The sequence below is a fragment of the Choloepus didactylus genome, chromosome 11 (genome assembly GCF_015220235.1).
Source record: "Choloepus didactylus isolate mChoDid1 chromosome 11, mChoDid1.pri, whole genome shotgun sequence".
NCBI lineage: Eukaryota > Metazoa > Chordata > Mammalia > Pilosa > Megalonychidae > Choloepus > Choloepus didactylus.
This window is the reverse complement of record NC_051317.1, coordinates 11,390,687-11,415,575: the sequence shown is the minus strand read 5'-3', so window position 1 is coordinate 11,415,575 and position 24,889 is coordinate 11,390,687. Positions and strand designations below refer to the sequence as shown.

The following is a 24,889-nucleotide window of genomic DNA, read 5'->3' as shown; positions in this document are numbered from 1 at the left end:
GGTCATTGCAATGACTCCCATTTTTTAGATGAAGAAACTGAAGCTCAGAGAAATTGTGTTACCTGCTTCAGGTCATACATTTAATAACCATTGGAGCAGAAACTCAGTAAATATTTGTTGAGCTAAGTGTTTTTCTTTTTTTTTTTTTGTAGAACAATGTAGTTGTACTTTTTTTAAAGTAGAGACATTGCAAAATCTCTGAGGCATGAAGAAGTTCATGAATTGCCCATATAAATTCAGAATGGGAGATGAATGCTGAGCTTGTTTTTCAAATGTGAGAACTTGTACGTTCACTATTGGCAGTCAATGCTGAGATTTTTTTTTTTTAAAGAGAGCAGTGGTCTACTCTTGTCTAACTAAACTCTTTTTTTCCTTTCATTTAAATATACTGTCATATAATTTGGCTTCTGTTGAGCTGGAAAACCATTGATTAACATCCTATTAGCAATAGATTTCTTCCTATATAAAAATCAACTACAAAATTGGGCCAAATCTTCTCTCTTGGGTAAATGGAAAGTGAGCTAAAAACAGGGTGGGCAGAGAAGATGATATAGAGACCCAAAGTGTCTCTCTACATTTCCTTCATAAGCAAATACTTTCTCTCTCTCTCCTTTTCTATTAAGCTAATCTGAGTTGGGTTTGCACCTTGAGTGTGTCTAATTAATATAGATTGTAAAAAGCTCTAAGATGAAACGATTAACAAAGCAGGCTGTTAGAAGAAGGTATGAGCTCAATAAAGGGTGTTCAAGGAGTGGTTAGGTCATTTGCCCAGGGACTTGTATAACAGATGCTAGATCTAGGATTCAACTCAAAGGACTCTGATGCTAAAGCCTTTGCTCTTAATCATGAAATTTTATTTCTGTTAAAAATATTTTATATCCTCTGTCTGCTTTTGCCACTGAAATTCCTGCAATTCTATTATACTCATACCACTCCATTTGAATAGCTGAGCTTTTAAATCCTTGTTAAAATCTTTTTCACCTTGGATATTTTCATGTATCTCTGCCCTAAAGTAAAAGCAAAAACATTCTCTTTCAATCATTCACAAATTCATCTATTGAATACTCACTGAGTTCTTGCTATGTTCAAGGCATAATGCTAGGCACCAAGGATGCAGAAAAAAAACAGGAATTTTTTCATTGTTGCTATTGTTACTTCTGCCTAAGTTATTACTCTTTGGGGGAAAAATACATTCCCATGAACAAAAATAGTGAAGCTTAAGGAAATTTTTTTTCCAAAAGGAGGGTTGCCATACAGCTTTAGGGAAAATCCTTTCCATCTCGTGTCTGGAAGTGAGAAGTTATGAAGTATTTAATATCAGCTGTGGGATATGGGGTCACATAAGGAGAAAAAGTTGGCCACTAGATAGAGCTGCTTCTTCATGGAGAGTTAGAGAAAATTGAAAGTAGGTCATTGGGGCAGGAAAAGATGCTAAAAGCCAAGAAAAAGCATGGGCCAATGTTGTGGCTTTATTTTTCACATGCAATAATGCCATACAACAACAATTCCCAATCTCAGTGGCTTAAAACAGTAAGCATTTGTATTTGCTCATGGGTCTGCTGGTCAACTAAGGTATCTCTGCTGCAAGTGGTGGGTTGAACCTAGACCTACTCTTTTGCTGCTCTTTTCAGGATGAGTGACTACCTAAAGTGTCCCCTGCTCATGGTGGATGGTAGAAGTGGAAGGTGACAATGCAAACTAGGCAAGCAGATATGCCATTGACCAAAGCAAGTCAATATTGATAAAGAAGGAAAGTTTATCCCTTGTCCTCTACCAGGAGGCATACAAAATCACATGGCAGGGGGAGGGATATATAATCCTATTACAGGAATAGTGTGAAGATTTGGCTACAAAAGTCCAATATAGCATAGTCAGACTTCAGACTCTATTCAGGTCATAGATCCTTGTTCAGTCTCTGAAGAGTACTGTGCTCACTAAATCAGATTTTGAGTAGACCAAAGGAAGATTCTAAAAGTAAAGTGGTGAGAAGCTGAGACGTTACAGAGACACATGTTAGTGCAGGGTGAGTAGAGAAAGTGGCAAGGGTCATAGCCAGTCATGGTTTTGGCAAGGCATTGGGCAGAGGTCTAGAAACGGATGAAAAATAAGTATATATGGAGGATCCATTTGTGCTGGTTGCTGTGATTGGCATTTTTATAGTAGTTTTTCCTCATTCAATCCTCATCCAGAAAGTTAGTTATTATCATTTCTTTTTTGGAGTGGTGAACACTGAGGCTCAGAAAAGCTAATTGACTTCTCAAGGTCACCCAGCCTCCTAGTGGCAAAGCTCAGAATCCAATAAGGATTTTCACAAAGTTAATTTGTTAAGCTTTTCATTTTAATATCTTCTATTCCTGATAGGTTTAACATTCCTGCCTTCATTGGTTGGAAAAAACATTGATTTTCTAAGTAGATTCTAGAATTAGGAGTTCTGTCAGGAAGTTTTTAGATCCCTGTAACAGTATCTAACATAAATAGGATTAATTAATAAGGCAAGGTTATTTCACATAAAAGGAAGTTAGGGTGGGCTCCAAGAGTGATGTGATCCAGGCTCCAACACCACTGTTTTTGGCTTTGCTTCTGCCATGCATCAATTTTGTCCTCTGGCCATCTGCGTTCATGTTTTCAAGAGTACTGCTAACAGTTATAAGGCAAAGTGCCTCCTTGCTCACTTCCAATGGGAGAAGGAGAACACCTATTCGCCAACCATGGAAGTCACAACTTTCTTTCTGCCTGGGATAATTTAAATCATGTGATTATTACCCTTTGCCCAAATGTACTCATCAGAGGACATCTGTGCACTCATAGACTTACCCCTGATTTATCAGTCAACATTTCCAGTGGGGGTAGGCTTTCCATAATTGGCTTACACTAGCCAGAAACTAAGGCTGGAGCTGGATATGGGGTCAGCTTCCTTTGAGATATATAGGAAAGGAGTTTGAATGGAATTGCAGTTTGAAGAGGAGAACTAGATGCTCAGATATGGCATTGGTTCTCACTGGGAAGGATTTTGTCCCCAAGAAAACATTTGACGATATCTGGAGACATTTTTGATGGTCACAACTGTGGGAGTGCTACTGGTAACTAGTAGGTAGAGCCTAGGCATGCTGGTAAACTTCCCAAACACAGGGAAGTCCCCTACAACAAAGAGTTATCCAATCAAATGTCATTAGTGCCAAGGCTGACAGACCCTGAAAAAGGTTATCAGAATAGGCTGGGATAATAATGCAAAGAACAATTCCAAAATCTCAGTGGCAAACTCAATAAACTTTCCATTCATACACCTTCTGCTGGAGATCTGGGTCAGTGCCCAGGGCAATTGTCTCCTAGGCAGAGACTCAGCAGTCTAGACTACTTTGATATTTTGGCCCTACTATCTTAACACACTTCCTTCTTCATGATTACCGTGGCAGAGAAGAGAGAGAGAGAGACTGAGAGAAAGAAACTGGAGAATTATGCAAGCAATTAAAAGCTTCAACCCAGAAACCACATACACAGTACTTCAGCTCACGGCCCACCAGCCAGAACTAGTCACATATCTTTGCCAAATTTCAAGCAAATGAATGAGAACTGTTGTTTTTATTGCCCAATTTAGCATGTTATATACCTTTTGCTTATGTAGGTACTTATCATTCTGTATGTGTGTTTTGTTCTTGACACTAACTCTTATGGACAGGGACTTAGTCTTCTTTGCCATATTCGATAAGTTCTTAGAACGCTACTATCCTGACACCAATAAATTATTTTGTGTTAACTTTAAAGTGGTGTAATTTTTCATTTCAGCAGAGTTTAATTTCATTCTGCTACAGTAGATAATACATTAACTTAAAATTGTTCCTCTCCCTCTTCAGCTTTCCCCCATCACTGTCCTCTGTGGTTTGCCTGAGATCTTTGGAGCAAAGTAGTTGACTGTTTTGTGACTGATATCTTCATTTTTGTGAATACCAGTTGATCCTCTATTACCCCAAAGGAAAAAAAATCCAAGTAATTCTTTAATACGCTTGTCACAGCCTCTTCCTAAATAAGATGCCAACAGGTTTGTGAGGCACCAGTGTCTCCCCATACATCAACCAGATCTCATAACCACTTAGGCTATTTCTCTTGCATAAAATACATTTCCCTTTCTCTTCCCATTATATCCTTCTGATTCTTCAAGGCCTAACCCATGTGCCCTTCCCCTCCGTAGCATTCTAAGTTTATTGTGCACAAGGTTGGAGACTTGCTCGCCTCTACATTTGGCACTTGGTGGAAGGTCAAAAATTCTTTGTTGAATTAATTTTAATTGAGAAAAAATGTTTAGTGATTCCTCGTGAAGGATTAGTGCTGCTGAATTCCAACTGGAAGAGTTTTACCTTCTGCCATAATATGTAGGAATTGATGCCCTTCCCAAGGAGAACAGATTAAAGGGAAAGGGCATTGAAATAAAGAGCTCCCATTTAGAATTCTAATAAACGATGCTATTAGGTGTGATTTTCTGAAGATACCTCTAATTGGAGTCATGCCTTATTCAGAAGTGATTAAAGGTGTCATTTAGCTAAAAAATCAAACTTCTCTTTTTGATTACATCTGTAATTATAATGCATTAACAGAACAACTGTAAATATGGAAACCTCATGTGCTTTTGACATAAAAGTGAACTTGTAAAAGCAATAAAAATGACTGAGCTTCTATGGCTGCCAAAGTAGTATTAATTACTTAGGGTTTCCATATAATCAATCCAATGTCATAATGTGCTGTAGAAAAAAAGTGTTTTATATGGTTAATCTCTATGTTTTGACAGGTGATTCAGTGTCCTTTTGCTTTAAAATCTGGATCCATTGCTAAAATTTACATCCTGTACCAAGGTATACCTGAGCCATGCCTGAAAACTTTTGGCATTAGAAGGAGAGTTGAGTAGTTCAGGCAATTATCTATTCTACCTGTTCCGGTTTGCTAATGCTACCTTTTCACAAAACACCAGAAATGGATCTGCTTTTATTAAGGGGGTTTATTTGGTTACAAAGTTATAGTCTTAAAGCCATAAAGTATCCAAGGTAAGTCATCAACAACAGGGTACCTTCACTGGAGGATGGCCAATGGCTTCTGGAAAACCTCTGTTAGCTGGGAAGGCATGTGGCTGGTGACTGCTCCAGAGTTCTGGTATCAAAATGGCATTCTCCCGGGACATTTCTTTCTAGGCTGCAGCTCCTCAAAAATGTCACTCTTAGTTGCTCTTGGAGCATTTGTCCTCTCTTAGCTTCTCCAGAGCAAAAGTCTGGTTTCAAGGCTGTCTCCAAAATGTTGCTCTGTAAGCTAAAGCTCCTCTCTCAGCTCCTGTGTGTTCTTCAAAGTATCCCTCTTGGCTGTAGCAAGCTCGCTCCTTCTGTCTGAGCTTATACAGTGCTCCAGTAAACTAATCAAGACCCACACTGAATGGGCAGGGTCATACCTCCATGGAAATTATCCAATCAGAGTTATCACCTACAATTGGGTGGGTCGCATCTCCATGGAAACACTCAATCAAAGGATTACAATCTAATCAACACTAAAATGCCTGCCCACACAAGATTGCATCAAAGATAATGGCATTTGGCGGGGGGGGGGGACATAATACATTCATGCTGGCACACTACTTGTCTTTCTTTGTAGGTGGTAAAACTGAGGCTCTAAAGTGAGTTGGTGCTAGAAGCCCTTCTTTTTTCATTCACTGGGCCACACTGCACACTTTAATTCTGACTTGAGCTAGCCTTCCATTTGCTTGCCTCCCAGTGTAAATCAGCTTCTTTCAACAAACACCTTCATCTTAGTGATGTTCATGATGCAAGTGGAAAATAAAAATCAAACTAGCTTGGAACTAATTGACTCTAGAAAGTCCAGGCACAGGTGTCTCCAAGTGATCCAATGATGGCATCTGGATATGATCTCACTCTTCCCATTTCTAATCTCTGCTTTCATTTGTGTTGGCGCAATTCCCAGGCAGACTCTCTTCTTGTGCTGCCAGGATGGCTGCCAGAACTGCCACACTTAAATCCTACCTTTTCCTGAAATCCACCTGAAATAAAGATATATCCCAGTCCCTACACTTGAAAGTCCCAGGATTGCATGCCACTGTTTGAACTGACTTGGGTCATTTAATTGTGTGTCAACAAAAATAGTTATCATTCAAAAGTGGGATAGAATAGCTTAATTGGCAGCCTGAATTGGGTGCCCATTCTCTACCCTGCAGGAGAATGAGCCCTTGTAAGTCACAAGGACTAAGGGTGGAAGGAGGGCATTCTCTCTGGGGGGAGCCTGAGCCAGTGGGGAGGAGGATTTTGACTCTGACATTCTCTAACATTGCTGGATTAGGGTGATGTGCCAGTTTGAAATTGATATGGACCCCAGAGAAGTCATGATTATTTTTTTTTCTTTTTTCCTATCTTCAGGAATGTCTAGGCAGTGACCAACTTAACTTGTCCGTGTTGAAAAGGGGAGTTGACTTGATGAGAAAAGGGGACACATTTAGTTGAAGTACTTGAAAAGGCTATTGCCTCTGGGTTTTGGGATTTGGTTGGCATAGGAGTTCTCCAAAGGATTTAAGTTTCTGAAGAATAAATTCAGTGAGTGAAACTTTTACAGAGTCTCAGATAGGAATTTGGGTATTCTTTAAGGTTTTGGGGATTACTGTTGATTTGGGCTTATCATACAGTGATTATTTGGCATATCTAGATAAAGCTTGCATGGGAGTAACCTCCAGGACAGCCTCTTGACTCTATTTGAATTCTCTTAGCCACTGAAACCTTATTTTGTTGTCTTTGTTTTCCCCTTTATGGTCAAAAAGGCATTCTCAATCCCTCAGTGCCAGGGTCAGGCTTTTTCCTGGAATCTGTGTCCCAGTTGCCAGGAAGACTTATTCATCTGGGGAGTTCTGTCCCACACTGGGGAGAGGATGATGAATTTATTTGCACAGTTAGGTTTAGAGAGTAACAGTCCACATTTGAGCAATGAAAGAGGTTCTCTGGAGATGACTCCTAGGCATAATTATAGGTGTGTTTAGCACCCCCTTTACAACCATAAGTTTCACCCAAGCAAGCCTCAAGATCAAGGGCTTGACTTATAAAGTATAGGGTTCCTAAATTCACATAGCATGTCATGTCCATGATCATCTATCCATATCTCACATATCTCACATGATCTTTTAATCCAATCTTGTTGGGTGGAACCTTTTGGTAGAGTGTTTCCATGGTGATGTGACTCACCCAATTGTGGGTGAGAACTTTGATTAAATTATTTCCATGGAGGTGTGATGCCCCACATTCCAGGTGGGTCTTAATTAGATCACAGGAGTCCTTTAAAAGAGCTAATGGAGAGGAGAAGCTCAGAGAAGCTGAGAGAGACATTTTGGAGAGAAGCTAAGATATGGAATCCAGAGTTTGCCCTTGGGAGAAGCTAAGAGCTGACACAGACACAAAGACTTGGAGATGCTTGGAGACACTTGGAAATGCAGACAGAAAAACATTTGGAGATGATAAACTAAGAGAGAAAGCCGAAAGTTTGCCTTACAGAAGCTAAGAGAGGATGCCCAGATGCTTCGAGAGAAATGCCCTGGGAGAAAAAACAAGGATGCACAGAGGCTAAGAGAGAGAAGCTAAGAGAGACAGAAGCCCAGAGACATTTTGGAGCTATTCTTGGTTCTGTGGAGCATATGGATCTTATTCAGTTATTTAAAAGACAGTTACTACTCTAGTTTGCTAATGCTGCCTTTTCACAAAACACCTGAAATGGATTGGCTTTTATAAAGGGGGTTTATTTGGTTACACAGTTATAGTCTTAAGGCCCTAAAGTGTCCAAGGTAACACATCAACAATCAGATACCTTCAGTGGAAGTGGCCAATGGCATCTGGAAAACCTCTGTTAGCTGGGAGGGCATGTGGCTGGCATCTGCTCCAGAGTTCTGTTTTCAAAATGGCTTTTTCCCAGGAAGTTCCTCTCTAGGCTGCAGTTACTCAAAAATGTCACTCTTAGTTGCTCTTGCGGGTATTTGTCCTCTCTGGAGCAAGAGTCTGCTTTCAATGGCCATCTTCAAACTGTCTCTCATCTGCAGCTACTCTCTCAGCTTCTGTGCATTCTTCAAAGTATCCCTCTTGGCTGTGGCAAGCTCGCTCCTTCTGTCTGAGCTTATATAGTGCTACAGGAAACTAATCAAAGCCCATGCTGAATGGGTGGGGCCACACCTCTGTGGATATTATCCAGTGAAAGATCTTGCCCACAGTTGAGTGATCATACCTCCACAGAAACATCCAATCAAAAGTCTCCAACCCAATCAACACCAATATGTTTCCTGCCCACACAAGACTGCATCAAAGATAATGGCGTTTGGGGAGACATAATACATCCAAACCAGCACAGTTACTATGTACCGGGCAAGACATTGGGTGCTGGAAATAAATCATCTAACTTTGGGGTCAGGAAAGTTTTCCCAGATGAAGTGATGTCTAAGTGTTTACTTGGGAAAAAAATGAGTGAGTAGGAATGGATGAGGGGGAGAGTCTTGAGGATGAGGAAAAATGTTTCAGGAGAGGAAACAGCAAGTGAAAAGGGTTGGAGACAAGGAAACAAATGATATCTCTGGGGAACTGTAAATAATTCAGCCTGGTGGGAACCCAAAATTCAAAGGTAGAAGGGAAAAAGCAAGGTCTAGAGGTAAGCAACAAATTGATCACAAAGAACTTTGGATACGGTGATAAACTTGGACTTTTCCCAAAGATACACGATCATATTTGTACTTTCAAACATAGTGCCTTGGCATTCTCTTTATACAGTGTACAGACAGATGTGTAGAAAAATAGGGACAAAAAAGTAAATGAATAATAGAGACAGATGGGGAATGGTATGTTTTGGGTCTTCTTTTTTACTTTAATTTCTATTCTTTTTTTTTTTTAGTGTGGTAATGAAAATGTTCAAAAATTAATCGTGATGAATGCACAACTATATAATTGTACTGTGAGCAATTGATTGTACACTTTGGATTGTATGTTATGAGAATATATGTCAATAGAATTGAATTAAAAAAAAGACAGCACCTTAGCTTCATGATGGGGTGTGGGTTGGGCAGGGGAAGTGGGAAGCAGGAAGACCCTCCAGGCTGCACGAGCGCTGTGATACTCAGGGAACTCCCTAAACATTTGCTCTTTGAAACCAGGAGCCCCGAAGGGGTTGCCCCAAGTGCTCCGAGCGTGCTCCTGGAACAGGATCCAGTGACAGAAGCCAGCACACTTATTTTCTGACAAAACTGGAAAGGGAAAAGCTCACTTTAGTCTGGCAAGAAGAGGAAAAGCTCACTTTAACCTGGCAAGATCCACCCTGTAATTTAATTTTGGATGAAGCTTCTTAAACATTTAAAAGTTTTTATTTATTAATCATCTTGTACTTGGTATGCATCAATAGGTTCATTTTATATATAGAGAGAGAAATCTTCTAAATGTTCAAATGAATTCCTGGCAAGTGGAATGAGAAATTAGAATGAGGAAAGAAAGATCTGGCAAGCCATTCCTGAAAGGGTGCCAAGCCTGAGTGGAGCCTAGATCTTTCCAATAGTATTTTTAAGCCTGTAAAGAAAAAAAATGGTGAAGAAACAACCCCTCCACCTTTTCAAGGTCAGATTTGGTCCACTCGGAGAGTGAGAAATGGGCATTGTATCCTGGGCCACCCCTGAGTTGATGTGCCTGGAATCCTGACATTCCCTGCCACGAACCTCACTCAGCTTTCTAGAGCATTGCTAAGCCTGAGCATTTGGAAACTTGTTTGAGTTTCTGGGAAGCTTCAGGCGACTCGCCAGCTTTCTTCATGTCCTGTGGACCAGAGAGGCATGCTTGATCTCTGTATTCTCTTAGCTATGCAGAAAGAGTCGAACTTTAGTTTTGGGGACTTAAAAAAAAATACTCTTTCACCTTGAGAAGCATTGTTTTCATAATTTGAGACTGTTTTAAATGAAGACAGAAAAGGTAATCATATTTAAAAAGAAAAAGTGCAAAAGAAAGCAGATTTTAGAAATTCTTTGGGAGATGTGTTTACCTTATTCATTGGATTGATTGATAAAAAGAACCCTCTCCTCTCACCCAAATAAATTCAGGAGAAATCAGAATCTATAGAATTTAACAATTCTCAGCTTTTCAGAGTACCATTTAAAAAATGTAAAATTACAAACATGAAATGAAAGTTTAGGGATAAACACTTCTCCCTTCTTTGTCTCCCTAAAGATTTGGCCCTTTTTCTAATTTTATTCACAAGAATGCTGTATCTCCAAAAAAGAAAACTAAAGCTGTGTAATATATCAGGTAGCAGTAAAGCAAAGGAGTCAAGTGCATGGGATTTGGAGTGAGCAGCACTGAGATGCAATACCAATTGCTGCCATTTTGCACCCTCTGCATAGTCATAGTGATAGTTTTGAGAATTAAATTCACACTGTTGTTTTGAGAATTAAAATTACAGTGAGTACTCTGTGGAGGAAGTGGGGGGTGTCAGGTAGTCAAAGCTGTTAATAAATTTCTCTTTTCCTTCCTTCTTTTACTCCTCCCTGCCTTCCTTCCCTTTCTCTCTCTTCCTTTCCTTCCCCAGGGACACCAAGGAGAGGCCAAGGTTGCTCAGCCCACCACTCTGGACTAATGATTATCAAACCATTGTGTTTATCAACATTATACATTTATTATTGTAACTCAAACAAACTTTCTCATTCCCATTCAGTTTCTCCCTCCCTCCACTGTTGCTTCACCCCAGAAATTTCTGGAGAATTTTGAATTAGTTTTTCACTTCAGGTACATTCACTGAATTCCAATCTCTAATGGGTCTTTGGGGTGGTGAAAATTGGTGAATAGCTTCTGTTGTTTGTTTAATTTGTGCCTCATGCCCCATCCCTAGGGGTTGTGGATGTAGTCAACCATCTTGGAATCCATGGCACACTCCTTAAGTGATAGATCGCCTTCTTGAGTCTTCACCATTTTTCTTTCTGCATTTCTCCCCAGCCAGTTCCTTGCCCCTTTCAATCCTCTTTGCTCTTCATAAAAATCCCACCTCTAATGGCTTTGCCTGTAATTCTCAGTCAAATCCAAGTCACTGCTGGATGAGTCTGAGAAGTGTGGGGGAAGGGCAAGGGGCTTCTGATTCTGAGAACTGGGTGGAGACAGAGAAAGGCCTGCAGGGTGAGGGGTTTAAAAGTCAGTCAGACTCTTCACATCCTGAAAACTTATGCTTGCAACTTTCTCAACCTATTGAATACTAAAAATAAAAGTTTCTCATTTTTGCCTTGAGAGACTCCACAAAGCCTTACTTAATTTTATTTCACATTTAGAAGGTGTTAGCCTCCAGGAAAGGGAAGAAGATTCATCTTGTCACAATTATAATGGCATAGAAGCTTGTTCAATGTACATACATGGTCACAGAGATTTTAATATGCTCCTCCCTCAAACTCACCCTGAGAATGAGAGCTATACAACATCAGCATGGACTTTTTGTCACAGAAAAGATGGAACTGTCAGTGTATCTCTGACCATACTGCAGCTGTCTGAGAAGTCAAAGATTTAACATGTGGATGTTTTTTGCATCTGGCAACACTGGACTTTCAATTTCACAAGGTAACAAATGAGTGGGGCTCAATACTGGGTGACTTCCCTTTGGATGAACCATGTCCCGCTCACACTCCACAGTCTCCACCACTCCCTATTGTTTTACTCCAGGTCTGTATTACTCATTTACAATTCCTACTAGGTCAAGTGTAGGCATTTGAGTTTCCAAGTTGTAGGAAAATGGTATAAATTAATCCTCCTATTTTATTTTAGCCTTCCAACTTTCAGAGCTGGAGCCAATTACCTCACCCTTTTGGGCACCATTCCTAGGTATATTACTGATCCAATGTCAAATTTGTCTTGTTAATTTTCATACCCTTCCTGGGGGTAGAGGGACCAAGGACACACTAGGTATCAGTTGGGAGTGTAGTGATGAATCTAACTTCTTAAAAGAAGTTGTATAGGAAATAGCACATTTTTTTTCTGTGATGTCCCAGCCTGTTTGACTTTTTTACTGGGGTCCTAAGAGTCTGCTGCTTTTGAAGCATGCGTGGAGCAATGCCCATGGCCTGGCCTCCCAAGCTTCCCTTTGCCATATACTTGAGGTCTGCCATTTCAGGTCTTTACCACTGAAAGGGGAGACCTCTCTACTTCCATGGAAGCAACCATGCACAAATCAATATATTGAAGACCCACTGAAGATACATAATTGCTCTGGGGCTTGTCATCCCCAAATTGTCTTTGGTTCCAGTCCATGGTGTAAGATGTTGAGTGGTGGGTAGGGCAGGAGAGGGTTTTCACATTTGGCTAATGCTCTCTTACAGAGATTTTAGGGGACAAGAACATTATCTCGCTGCTCTCTGTCTTAAAAAATCAAGGATTATGGACTGAATGGGCCTATTGTCATCCCTGAGAATTTTCTCCACTAAATGGGGTAATATATTGGGAGGTGGATTTATGGTTCAGAGAAATAGTCTGCATGAAAAAAATGCCATCTGTTTTGGAATTAGAACACATTTCAGAAAAGAGAAGGGATATCTAGACCTTCCACTCAAAGAAATTTGAGTAGTTGCAGTATGAGTGGGTTAATTTTTCCATTACCAATTGATCATCTATTCTGGAGGAAATATCTGGAGATTTTTCCCACCTAAGGTAAGTAATAGACCATGAATCTCACCTGTGATGGCCTTTCCTGTTGGCCTCTCCTCACCTCCAAGTACAAGGCACATACATACCAACAGTTATGTGCTTGGTTCTTTTCAAAAGCATCCACTGCTTGGTGGCTGGAGCTCCTTTTAACCTGGGACTTAATTGGAAATTCAACCCTCAGGTTGAAGGAGTCAACAAGGGTGCTCTTTGGACATTCCAAAGTCACTAAGAATGAAAGACACTAGGCCTGTCACCAAATGATTTACTGGACTCAGGAGAGTTTCCCTTGCATTTGGGTGGTACCATGTAATCCAGGAGGGCTGGGAACCTTGGGTACTAACCTGTCTTTTTCCAGACTAGCACAGGGTTTGGTATCCAGCAAGCTCTCGGCAAGCATTTCTCAACAAATTACCAAATGACTGAAAATTGAGCAAGACTGGTCACACACTCTTAGTAATGAAGTGGAAATAACTTGTAAGGACTTGGGGCTGAATCCAGCCTAGGATCTTCCCCTTTCACAGGCAGGGCACTGATTCTTTCTGAGCTTGAGTTTCTTCTTTCTTTGGAATATGTTAAGGATTAAATGAGGATCAAATCTGCACTTAGCACAATGTCTTCAGCAGATATATGATGAATGCTCAAAGAAATGAACTTCTTCTGTTTATGTTTTTGTGATATTATTTCTTTCAATAAGGAAACCATCTGAGATTGATGCCATGTGCTTAATTATTTTTAACATAAAATATTTAACCTAAGAAAACATTCAATGGTTACTGTGAAGTATGAGATACGGTAATAGAACTCATGAGATATTTGCTGTGTATTCTAGTAATTATGGCAATTAACAACAAAAGTAATATCCACTATTTACTGCCCACTTGCCAGGTGCCTTCTGTAATAAGTACTTCACATGGATTAGTTCGTTTCATCTTCACAATAACTCAATGAGGGAGGTGCAATTATATATTTTCTTTACAGGTAAGAATATTGTGTTAAGAAACTGCAAAATCTTATACATAGAGAGGAGCTAAGATGGCGGCATAGAGAGGAGTGGAAGACTGTTAGTCCCCCACTGGAACAATTCATAAATGACCAAAAAACTAGTAAATAACCTGGAATAACTGCGGGGAGACAAACGTGACTGTACACTCATCATCCACCAACCTGAATTGGGAGGAATGCCTGAGATCACAGCATAAAATCTGTAAGTAAAAACTGTGGAACCGCACTGAGAGCCAAGAGCCGAGAGCCGAGAGCCCCTCCCTCACGGAAGCCTCGCAGTGCTAGAGAGCAGCACTCTCCAAACAAGCTAGTGGACCTCAGCCCAGCTCCAACTGGGGTTTTAATGTCAACTGCTCAATACAGACAGCGAATCCCCAACAAGCAGACAGAGGCTTTTGGTGACAACTGACCTTGGGACAGTCGGGGGACATATCTTTCTCAGGATGGGGAGCTCAGAGGATTGGGTGCTATCTCTGGCTGATGGCTGAATCTGGGAGCTTTCTGTCCCTTTCTCTCTCTGTGGAGAAAACCTCAGCTATTTTCAGCCCACAGCACTTTGCAGTAAAGAAAGCCTCAGCCATTTTAAAATCAAAACACTTTGATCAGCAGAGTCAGAGAAACAAAGAACTTATTGATATTCAGATGACCTCTCTGGAGGGGGCATAGCTTCCCAAGAGAAAAGGGAGGGGCCCAGCTCTACTGCCCGCCTTTCCGGAACCAGACCCCAAAGCCTGGGGGAGGAGGGCCACACGCCACACCCTCTTACATTAGCCGGTGACAGGCTGGCAGGTGCACCTGCTGGGCAGAAAAGCACAGGGCGTGTCAATCCTCTAAGAAAAGCCATCAGAGAAAACAGATAATGAATATTTCCTCCTTCTGTGACCTGAGCCTGTTCTCATCTGGGAAAACCTAATTGGGGTGGCCTAGGAGGTCAGATGCCTAGACAACAGAAAACTACAACTGACACTAAGAAAAACGAAGTTATGGCTCAAAGGAACAAACGTACACTTCAACTGAGATACAGGAATTTAAACAACTAATGCTAAATCAATTCAAAAAGTTTAGAGAAGATTTCGCAAAAGAGATAGAGGCTGTAAAGAAAACACTGGGCATACATAAGGCAGAAATCGAAAGTTCAAAAAAACAGCTAGTAGAATCTATAGAAATGAAAGGCACAACACAAGAGACAAAAGACACAATGGAAACATACAACAGCAGATCTCAAGAGGCAGAAGAAAACACTCAGGAACTGGAGAACAAAACATCTGAACGCCTACACACAAAGGAGCAGATGGAGAAAAGAAGGAAAAAATATGAGCAACATCTTCGGTAACTTAAGGATGAAACAAAGTACAAGAATGTACATATCATTGGTGTCCCAGAAGGAGAAGAGAAGGGAAAAGGGGCAGAAGCAATAATAGAGGAAATAATTAATGAAAATTTCCCATCTCTTATGAAAGACATAAAATTACAGATCCAAGAAGTGCAGCATTCTCCAAACAGAATAGATCTGAATAGGCCTATGCCAAGACACTTAATAATCAGATTATCAAATGTCAAAGACAAAGAGAATCCTGAAAGCAGCAAGAGAAAAGCAATCTGTCACATACAAAGGAAGGTTAATAAGACTATGTGTGGATTTCTCAGTAGAAACCATGGAGGCAAGAAGGAAGTGGTGTGATACATTTAAGATACTGAAAGAGAAAAACCACCAACCAAGAATCCTATATCCAGCAAAGCTGTCCTTCAAATATGAGGGAGAGCTCAAAATATTTTCTGACAAACAGACATTGAGAGACTTGGTGAACAAGACACCTGCCCTACAGGAAATACTAAAGGGAGCACAACAGGGTGATAGAAGACAGGAGTGTGTGGTTTGGAACACAATTTTGGGAGATGGCAGCACAACAATGTAAGTACACTGAACAAAGATAACTATGAATACGGTTGAGAGAGGCAGGTTGGGAGCATGTAAGACATCAGAAGAAAGGAGGAAAGATAAAAACTAGGACTGTGTAACTTGGTGAAATCTAGAGTGTTCAACAATTGTGATAAAATGTACAAATATGTTCTTTTACAAGGGAGAACAAGCAAATGTCAACCTTGCAAGGTGTTAAAAATGGGGAGGCACTGGGGGAGGGATGCAATCAGCATAAGCTATAGACTGTAACTAATAGAATCATTGTATTATGCTTCCTTTAATGTAAGAAAGGCGATATACCAAGGTAAACGCAGATAAGAGGGGGGGATGGGGAGGCATGATAGACACTTGACATTGATGGTGTTGTCTGACTCTTAACTCTACTTTCATTTAAGGTTATTTTTCCTTTTGCTGCTTCCTAGCTGTCATTTTGTTTTCCTCTTTCTTTTGCCTCTCTACCTTTGTTGACTCTCCCTCCTGCCTTGTGGAAGAAATGTAGATGCCCTCATATAGATAGTGGTGAAGGTGGTGAACACATAAATATGTGACCATACAGAGAACCATCGATTGTTTACTTAGGATGGAATGTATGGTGTGTGAAAAAAACCATCTTAAAAAAAAAGGGTTGATGACAAAACCTCGAGGGCAATATACTGAGTGAAATAAGCCAGACACATAAGGACAAATATTGCAGGGTCTCACTGGTAGGAACTAATTATAATATGTAAACTCATAGACATGAAATATAAGGTACCAAGATATAGGAGGACGAGGCTTAAGAATGGGGAGTGGTTGCTTAGTATGAGCAGAATGTTCAATTAGGATGAACTTAAATGTTTGGAAATGAACAGGGGTGTTGGTAGCAAGATGTGAGAATAACTAACAGTGCCGAATGGTGTGTGAATGAGGTGGAAAGGGGAAGCTCAGAGTCATATATGTCACCAGAAGGAAAGTTGGAGGTCAAAAGGTGGGAATGTATAAAACTGAATCCTATGGTGGGCAATGTCCATGATCAACTGTACAAATATTAGAAATCTCTTCCATGAGCCAGAACAAAGGTATGACAATACAATTAGCAGTTAATAATAGAGGGGTATATAGGGAAGAAATATATACCTATTCCAAACTATATATTACAGTTAGTAGCATTTCAATGCTGTTTCATAAACAGTAATAAATGTACTATACCAACACTATGAGTCAAAAACTGAGGGGGGTTGATTAGGGTTATGGGAGGATTCGAGTTTCCCTTTTTCTTGTTTTGTTTTGTTTTTTCATCTTTCACTTTATTTCTTGTCTGGAGTAATGAAAAGTTTCTAAAAATTGAACAAAAATTAAGTGTGGTGATAGATGCACAGCTGTGTGAGGGTACCGGGGGCAAGTGATTGTGCACTTTGGATCTTTGGATGATTGTATGGTATCTGAACAATCCCAATAAAAATTAAAAAGGAAAAAAAATCTTATACATAATAAGTGGCAAATTAGGCTCAAAATCAACTTTGTCTGACAGAAGGCACCAAGTTCCCAAGCTTTTTATTGCTTTTCACAAAAGCTGTCTACAATCCAACTCATACTAGTAGTTCAAAAAGTAAATAATCTGAACCCAATGAAACCACACAGACACACACACATCCTTTAAGTTTTATTTATATTTCTTAGTTCAAGAATTACACACTAGCCAATGTTATTATATATTTACATGCTGAAACTGGCTGCAATAATTTAAATTCCAGAAAATATTTCTTATGTGCTACTCATTTATAACCCCCATTTTTTACTATCTCCTGTATCCCAGAGATTTTAGTAGTCCAGTTTTTAGAAAGACATGAAAATAGATGCAATGATATCCACTTGTGTTTTGCATTTTCTAGCCATTGGAAAATGTGCATTATGTGCATATTAAGAAAGGCTACAAGGTAATTAGTAAGGCTGATAATCACTACATTGTGAAGAAACTAGAATATCACTTTTTATAAAAGGACAATTCAGAACTGTGCAGGGACAATATTCATAACAGAACTATTTAAACACCCGTGCAAAGAAAAAATTTTAAAATGCTATGGAATTTAAATTATATGGATCTTTGTTTGAATTAACTATGTTTGAAATGACCATGGCTGAATTCAATTTATTGAACTGAAAAGGTAAAGATACAAGCTGATGGAACTGTCTGTCAACTTGCTTCAAATGGTGCAAGGACACACACATGGAAATGAGGTTAGAGGACATGTGGCAGTGGGTGACATTTGGTTTTGGAAATCAAAGGACACAAAGTTTTTTCACCATTTTGGATCATACGTGTCTTTATCACAAAAGTATTTCTCAAAGTAAATTAAAATCTGACGTCAGAATTTTGCATATATCTACAAAAGTGTTCTACTTCGTTTGCAAATAATTAATATTTAAGAGTGCTGCTTTTCTTTTCTGAAGTGATTCTGATAGGGCAATATCTTAATTAGCATTCTGTTGGCTCCTTACCATTTTTACAATGCTCCTAGTACATTTGGAAAAATATTTTTTAAACCTTTGGTGTGAAGCAATGTCTTTTTTTTTTTTTTTTTTTTCCACTTTTCCCCTTTTTCCTTCCTGTTTCTGTTTTTTAATAATTCTGGAGTCTTTGGTTTAAGGGAACAATACTATCTAAGGACGAAAGGCCATTATTTAAAAAAATGTATACTATTATGTATTGTGTGTAACAAATTTCCAGAGCAGGTATGAATAAACATTTCTTATTTCCTATAGTGCCATCAATTAAACCTTTACTCTTTGAAGATTTAGATCTGAGTTACAACCTTTGGTTTCTTGAACCCTGACATATAAAAGATTCTATTAAGCTATCAATGATCATTTCTGGTTTTCTTATTAGCCATTTCTAAGGTTATCTCTTCATTGTTATTTGTTACATTGACTAGATAAACACTACAGCATTTCCAATAGAGGGGCAGAAAGTGGGGGTGAGTGAGCGGGCGAGTGTGTGAGTTTGTGTGTGTGTGAATGTGTGTGTGTGAGTGTGTGTGTGTGTTGGCAAGTTGAAACTTCTGCCTGGGATCCTAACATTTATGCAAAAGGGTGTTTAAATTACTCTGCTGGAGTACTGCAGTAATTGTACTTAGTAAAAAATAAATAAAAATTAAGAAAAAACTAGACAATTATTTGCATCTATTGACTATTAATTTACAGCATGTTTAATTATTTACATAATATTATAACACATGAACTTAAGCCATAAGCAGAATTAGCACTTTGCCTTACCATAAAATACAAATTAGAAGTTAAAAATATTTAAGAAATCTGATTTAATATTTACACACGTTCAGTGGAAGTTATGGTTGCACACATTACATGTACTCTGTACACTTGGCAAAATGGCATAATTGCTACAGTTGAGAGTATTTTTCCCTAACCAACATGGTGGGGTTTAGAGTCTTGTTTTTTTTTTTTTTTTTTCTCCTCCTAGGAGGATGTTTTAAAATCATTTTTTTGTTGTTGTTTTCTTAAGACATTTTTGTATTAAAATCACCAATGGACAGTGCTATTTGCTTCCTTTAAAAAGAAAGCAATTAGACAAGCAACGTGAGAACTAGTTAATTCTCGATGTTCCGAGGTACAGTACTATTGTAGTGTCAAACTGTGCAATGGTTCATAAGAACGGTAGGCATTGATTTGCTGATTGAGAAATGTTCAGTACCCTGTATTACTTGTTTCAATATGTCGATTTGTTGGTTGTCAAATTAAAAACATTCATATGCTGGCTTAATGAAAGAAACAGAACATATTGGCTTATTCCTCTTCTTTTCCAACATAGGAATGCATACATATGTATGTACGTTTATATGGATCTATATATACACATATATACATGTAATATATTATTGTAAGACCTGCTTTTGTTGGTGCTGTTTTGCAGTTTTGTTGTTGAATATGAAGTTAATCATAAAACTGGAATACAGTTACCTATAAAAAATGAAAATTGTCTTAGTTGCCAATTTAATACAGGTCTTGCTTAAAAGAAGCATGATTCATTTCCCTATTACATTCCACTGCACTTTCTCTATGTGTTGTGCTTTTGTAAGCTGACAGAATTTTTTTTTGTTCCTAATGCTAGAATGTAACATCTTTTGGTTCATAAACCATTTTTATTTTTTTACTTAGCACTGCGTTTTAAGAAATGAGAAGAGAAAAGGTCTAGATGGCACTGCTTGAGTCTTTTCCCCTGTTATTAAATTGCAATAGAAAGAATTGTAACATTCCTTATGCAAACACATGATTATGTTGCATGAGTTTTCAATTCTGAAAATGCATTTCATACCTACTAGCAGTCATGTACAATATATATATATACAGATTGAGATCAAAGTTTTCATATCGACTGTGCAGTTTAGAGTCAGAATTTGCCAATTAATTTCATAAAGATGAGAAAACACCTTAATTGCTGGCTATCTAGCTGTTTTATACTCAAAAGAAAAATCTATACATATATGTATAAACTGATAGTAACACAATATCAGGATTGCCAAGACACACCTTTGTGGTCCTTTTCTTTAATCACTGGATGTCAAGCTAATTGGTCTTTGTAGACTTACCAGACCTAGTGCACACACACACATCCTTTCATTTGACGACTGCATTCCAGTTCAGTTAGAGTAAAAGTATAGTTGAAGAATAAATTCCACATCAACTGTTTTCTCTAAGCAGGATGAGTCATTTGTTTCTATCTACATGGTTATTGGATACCAATATATGGTTTCTGTTCTAGGGCATTTGTTTCAAAGTCCCGATCTTTTCTACTTTTCCTAGTGTCTTCTTATTATCGGCAGCAGAAATGAATTCCTGTTCATAGGCTTTTGAGGCTCATGCTATGAAGTTATTTCTCTCCACTTTGATCTAGGTCAGTCTGTTGTCTTCCCTGGATGTTCAAAATTTTGTTGTAACTATAGATGACAATATCAAGGATTTTTATGGCTTTTACAATAATTGCAAATAAGAGCCCACTTCCAGACTTGGGCTCTGAGTTGTCTCTAGAAAAACCTTTCTGGAATGGCATTTGTAGTTGTGCACCTGAGTTATCAATATGCTCTCTCCTGATAATATCTACTCAAGCTTTAACCCCTGGCAACAAGGGGCAGGCAATATTATTACTGGGATGCCCCAAAATCATTGCCTAGGAGAAAGTGTGTCCCTGGAGAAACTTGAGGAATCTCTACTCTGAGTCTATTGGCAGAACTTTGTTCAAATTCTACCTCAAGGTCAAACTCAGAGGTGTTCAAGTGTTTAACCAAACAATAAAGGCCAGAGTTCCCGATGCTGGTGAAAAAATGACCATCCCACCTTGGGGAAAACTCAGAAAGCTGGAGATAAGCCATTTCTTTTTGTTCTCTGATAGCTGGAATGGAGGGACAGCAGGACTCCATCGTGTTCCAAGTTGCTGAATCATCAGGGGAAGAAAACAAACATGTTATGCACAGGCAGGAAATGGCCTTGGCTACTATGCACAATCAGGGATGCTACTTTGAAATTTGTTTTTAGATAGAAATAGCAAAGTTAGCCTCCTAGAAAAAGTGCAATCACAAATCAAACTTTAAGGAAAATTCATGATTTTCAACAAGAAAAGCAAAGTATGAGCCTTGCATTGATAAAAATAAAATATATTCACTTATTCCCTTTCTTGTCCAATATATCAATGCACATGCCCAGTTAGTATAGAACGCATAATGACATAATTTAGAAATAGAATAAAAATGATACATCATGCCTGTCTGATTATCAGTTATATATTTTTCTGCAATATCAACTGGGGCTCATAACATTCTGCATGTTCATGTGGCTCTGTTGTTATTCTATTTTCTACCAGTTTTCATATTTTCCTTGACTGGGAAGAATACAACCCATAAAATGAAAGCACCCTTAAAATGTAAGACTCAGCAAACCCACAGATTCACTCTCCTTGTGTAAGTATTCTTTAAAATACTGTTGCTGTGAAAAATACAGAAGTTAACTTCATTGCACATGAGGAAATATAGTTCACTCAATCCCTCCAAAGCCTTACCTTGTCTGTCTCCTAATAATATAATCAGAATTTAGGAAGCTAGAAAAGCTGGATGGGACATTAATCATTTAAAACACTGAACAAATCCTTCTTTTGAAAATACCCTACTAAATTCAGAAATAAATTCAGAAATAGGAAAATGTTGCAGAGATAGCTGACATCATGTGAGAAAAACAACCTGTTGGTAAGCATTGTCCGTGCTCCATATCAATATATTTGAATGACTCCCAATCTAACTTTAATATCTAAGATACCTCTAAGTCCCCTAACTTTTCCCTTTCATGGTTGTCTTGTGACTAGATGAACTGCACAAACCACCTCAGACAGGCAATCAAAAGCCTGTGCGGTTGGAAAAAAAATCCCTCTCACTCCACCTTTTGCCTCAGAACACAGTATGTATAGATCAGATCCTGTTAGGGCTGATAAGAGCATGCTTGCTTGCTTACTTTAATTTTGTTTTTTGTTTTTCTGCTCTGCCTTGGGTTGTTGACTCTTACTTTTACCACCTAGGAAATAACTTTTTAATAAAAATTGCTTTGGTCACCATGTGTGATGGTGTTCAGTAGATTTCTCCTTCTAAATGCCAAAACAGAAGACCTCAGAGTTGATTCCCTGTGCCCAAGCAGATTGCTCAAACTGGTTTCCTGAGTGCCTGTCTTGACTCCCCCTATCCTGCCCCCCACTTCCAGAATCTGGTGAGAATTATCCTCCCACAGCACCATCATCACCTTAATAAGGCAGGCACAGACCATCTTCAAGTAAGCGTGTTTGCAAGGCATGGCAGATACCATTTCCTAAGCACAGTACCATCTCAACATCATGTCAATGTTAGGAACGAAGACAGGGAGTATCTGGATATGACCAATGCTCAGGGAAATGACTGACAATGCTACTGAGCCTTCTAAGAATACCTTCTGAATAACTGCCCTCACGTGTAGGTTGAATCCTATGCAGATAAAGCAGAACTCTCAGCATTAATCTTGCCCACATGCGTACAAGTCACTTTCATTTTAACTGGAAAACCATAAGGAACCTTGGTGTATTCAGTACTCAGAAGAAGCAACCCAAATGGCATGAAATGGACCACAGGATAGGCCAGCAACTAAGGTATTTTAGCATCACTTTTGTCCTCAATTGATGTGTTTTCCCAGTCCTACGTCAGGCTGTACAACGGGTTTGAGGAGGAATCAAGTCCTTGCTTCTTGCAGGATGCCGTATTTTAGTTCACATAGTAAAGCCAATAGACAATGTTGAAGAAGGAAAAAACCACTGGGAAGAAAATGCGGGACCACCGATCTATGGCATTCACATCAGTCAAGTCGGGGATGGTGATTTTCAGTTGGGAAGCACGTCTCCGCAGGCGGCTTTTCTTTTGTGCCACATGTCGTTCCAGGGCGTTTCGGCCAAAGCTATGCCTGGGCAGCCCGGGTTTCCGGTACTGGATGCTGGAGGCGTCATAGGCCAGCATTGTGCTCCTCGGGTCTCCAAGTCCCATCACCGCCTCAGACGTGGCCATTTCATTCTTTATCTCAAGGGTACTCAGTAAGATGTTCTCATGGGGATCCATCTGCAAGAGCAAAGAATCAGACAGGACAGTCAAAACAATAAGCCTTTGTTGGCACTTTCTTTGCAAGGCACTGTAATGAGTAGTTTAGGTGGTATTTATCATAGTAGTTAAGAGAACTAGCTTTGCCATTACATCTCCTGAGTGTGAATTGTGGCTCTGCCCTTATAAGCTATGAGACTTTCCATTTCATCATCTATTTAAGGATGTAAGAATCCAGCCCTATAAAGATGTAATGATATAATGGACTTTCACTAATAAAATTCTCATCATTTTCTCCTAAGGCTTGCAGAGAAATAGAAGACACGACACTCCTTTAAAGTATTTATGATCTTGATATGAACACATACGAAATTAAATTATACTAGATATCACATAGTACTAGGGAATTCATTACTGAATTGTGTTTAGAATAGCCTAATTACAGATGAACTAATGACACAACTAAAACTAAAAATATTAGCTAACATTTATTAAGCCCTTTGCATATAAATGTATATCAAACAAGACAGTTTGGCATATATATATATATATATATATATATATATGCAAGCACTGTGCTGAGAAAATTTTTGTATAATTTCATTTAATTGTTGCTTCTTAATACTTATCATCATTAGATGTCACCTTAAATTTTCAAAGTCTATATAAATAGGTTAAAGAAATAATTGTGAACAATATAAATGCAGTAGGCATGTAACATGCCAAGTTGCCAATAGATTCAGAGCAACAAGGAACTGGGAAATAAGAGTGAGAGCTGGGCCTGCGGTGGTGGTGAAGATGAGTGGGGTGAGGGGCTGACTTGACAGGGAAGGGAGGGGGGCTGGGTTAGAGAAGACGAGAGCAAGCCAAGAGTAGACTGTATTGACCTGAATTGAGGGATGGAGAGTAGAGTTAAGTTGGCTGTGCAGATAGGGTGCCCATTTTTTTATATTGAACAATTTCTTGTTGGCAAAGCTAAAAGCAAAGGATGAATACTGACATCATGATTCCCAAACTATTAAATTACTGAATAATGTGGTTTTGTTGTTGGTAAGAAGGGAACATTGGTGTGTCATATTTTTAAGAGCCCTCAATTGCTACAGATAATAAAAAGGACAAAATCTAGCCACAATGAGTAATTAATAATAGAATATATTTATTTTGGTGGAGAATCAGGATATATCAATTGCCAGTAAAATTTCTGAAATCATAAAATAAGAGAAAGATAGGCAGTGTTAGGTGCTGATGATAAATGGAAACAGGGATATAATCAAACACTTAATTGGAATATACAATGCTCTGAACTTCATGAATTATGCAGAAGGCAACAAGAATGTTGCTAAGATTATACACTAACAATTAGCTTTCAAATGTGGTTTAATAACCCTGTATTATGAATTCAAATCTAAAATCTTTTGAGAAATAGAAGCTATAAAATATGCTGGGACGTAATAATTGACCAATTAATCTCTGCCAACAGACCAGACATTCTGTATGCTTGGCTTAAGGTAGCATTTTGCTTAGTATGAAATATTAAACAAATATATTTTAAAAATTAATCTAAAAGGTTTATAAGGTTTAGAAGTGAAAACAAATTTTCAGACAGTTCTGTCAAAGAGTCGAGTATTTGCTTTAGTGGTGGGTTCACTCACTTTGGGGAAGAAAAGGAACATTTAAATGTACATGCTACATGCCAGTGCTTTGTA

General features: G+C 38.8%; 1 protein-coding gene across 1 annotated transcript in view; it reads right to left on the bottom strand.

The window, feature by feature from the left end:
- Positions 1–18,089: 18,089 nt before the first annotated feature.
- Positions 18,090–24,889, bottom strand: part of GABRB2 (gamma-aminobutyric acid type A receptor subunit beta2) — a 232,590-nt gene continuing 225,790 nt past the window's right edge. The window contains exons 9-10 of the mRNA XM_037799426.1: positions 22,549–23,204; positions 18,090–21,016 (exon numbers count right to left, since the gene is read on the bottom strand). Of these exons, the coding sequence (XP_037655354.1) occupies positions 22,857–23,204 (348 nt within the window). The 3' untranslated portion in view covers positions 18,090–21,016; positions 22,549–22,856. The remainder of the gene's footprint in view (positions 21,017–22,548; positions 23,205–24,889) is intronic.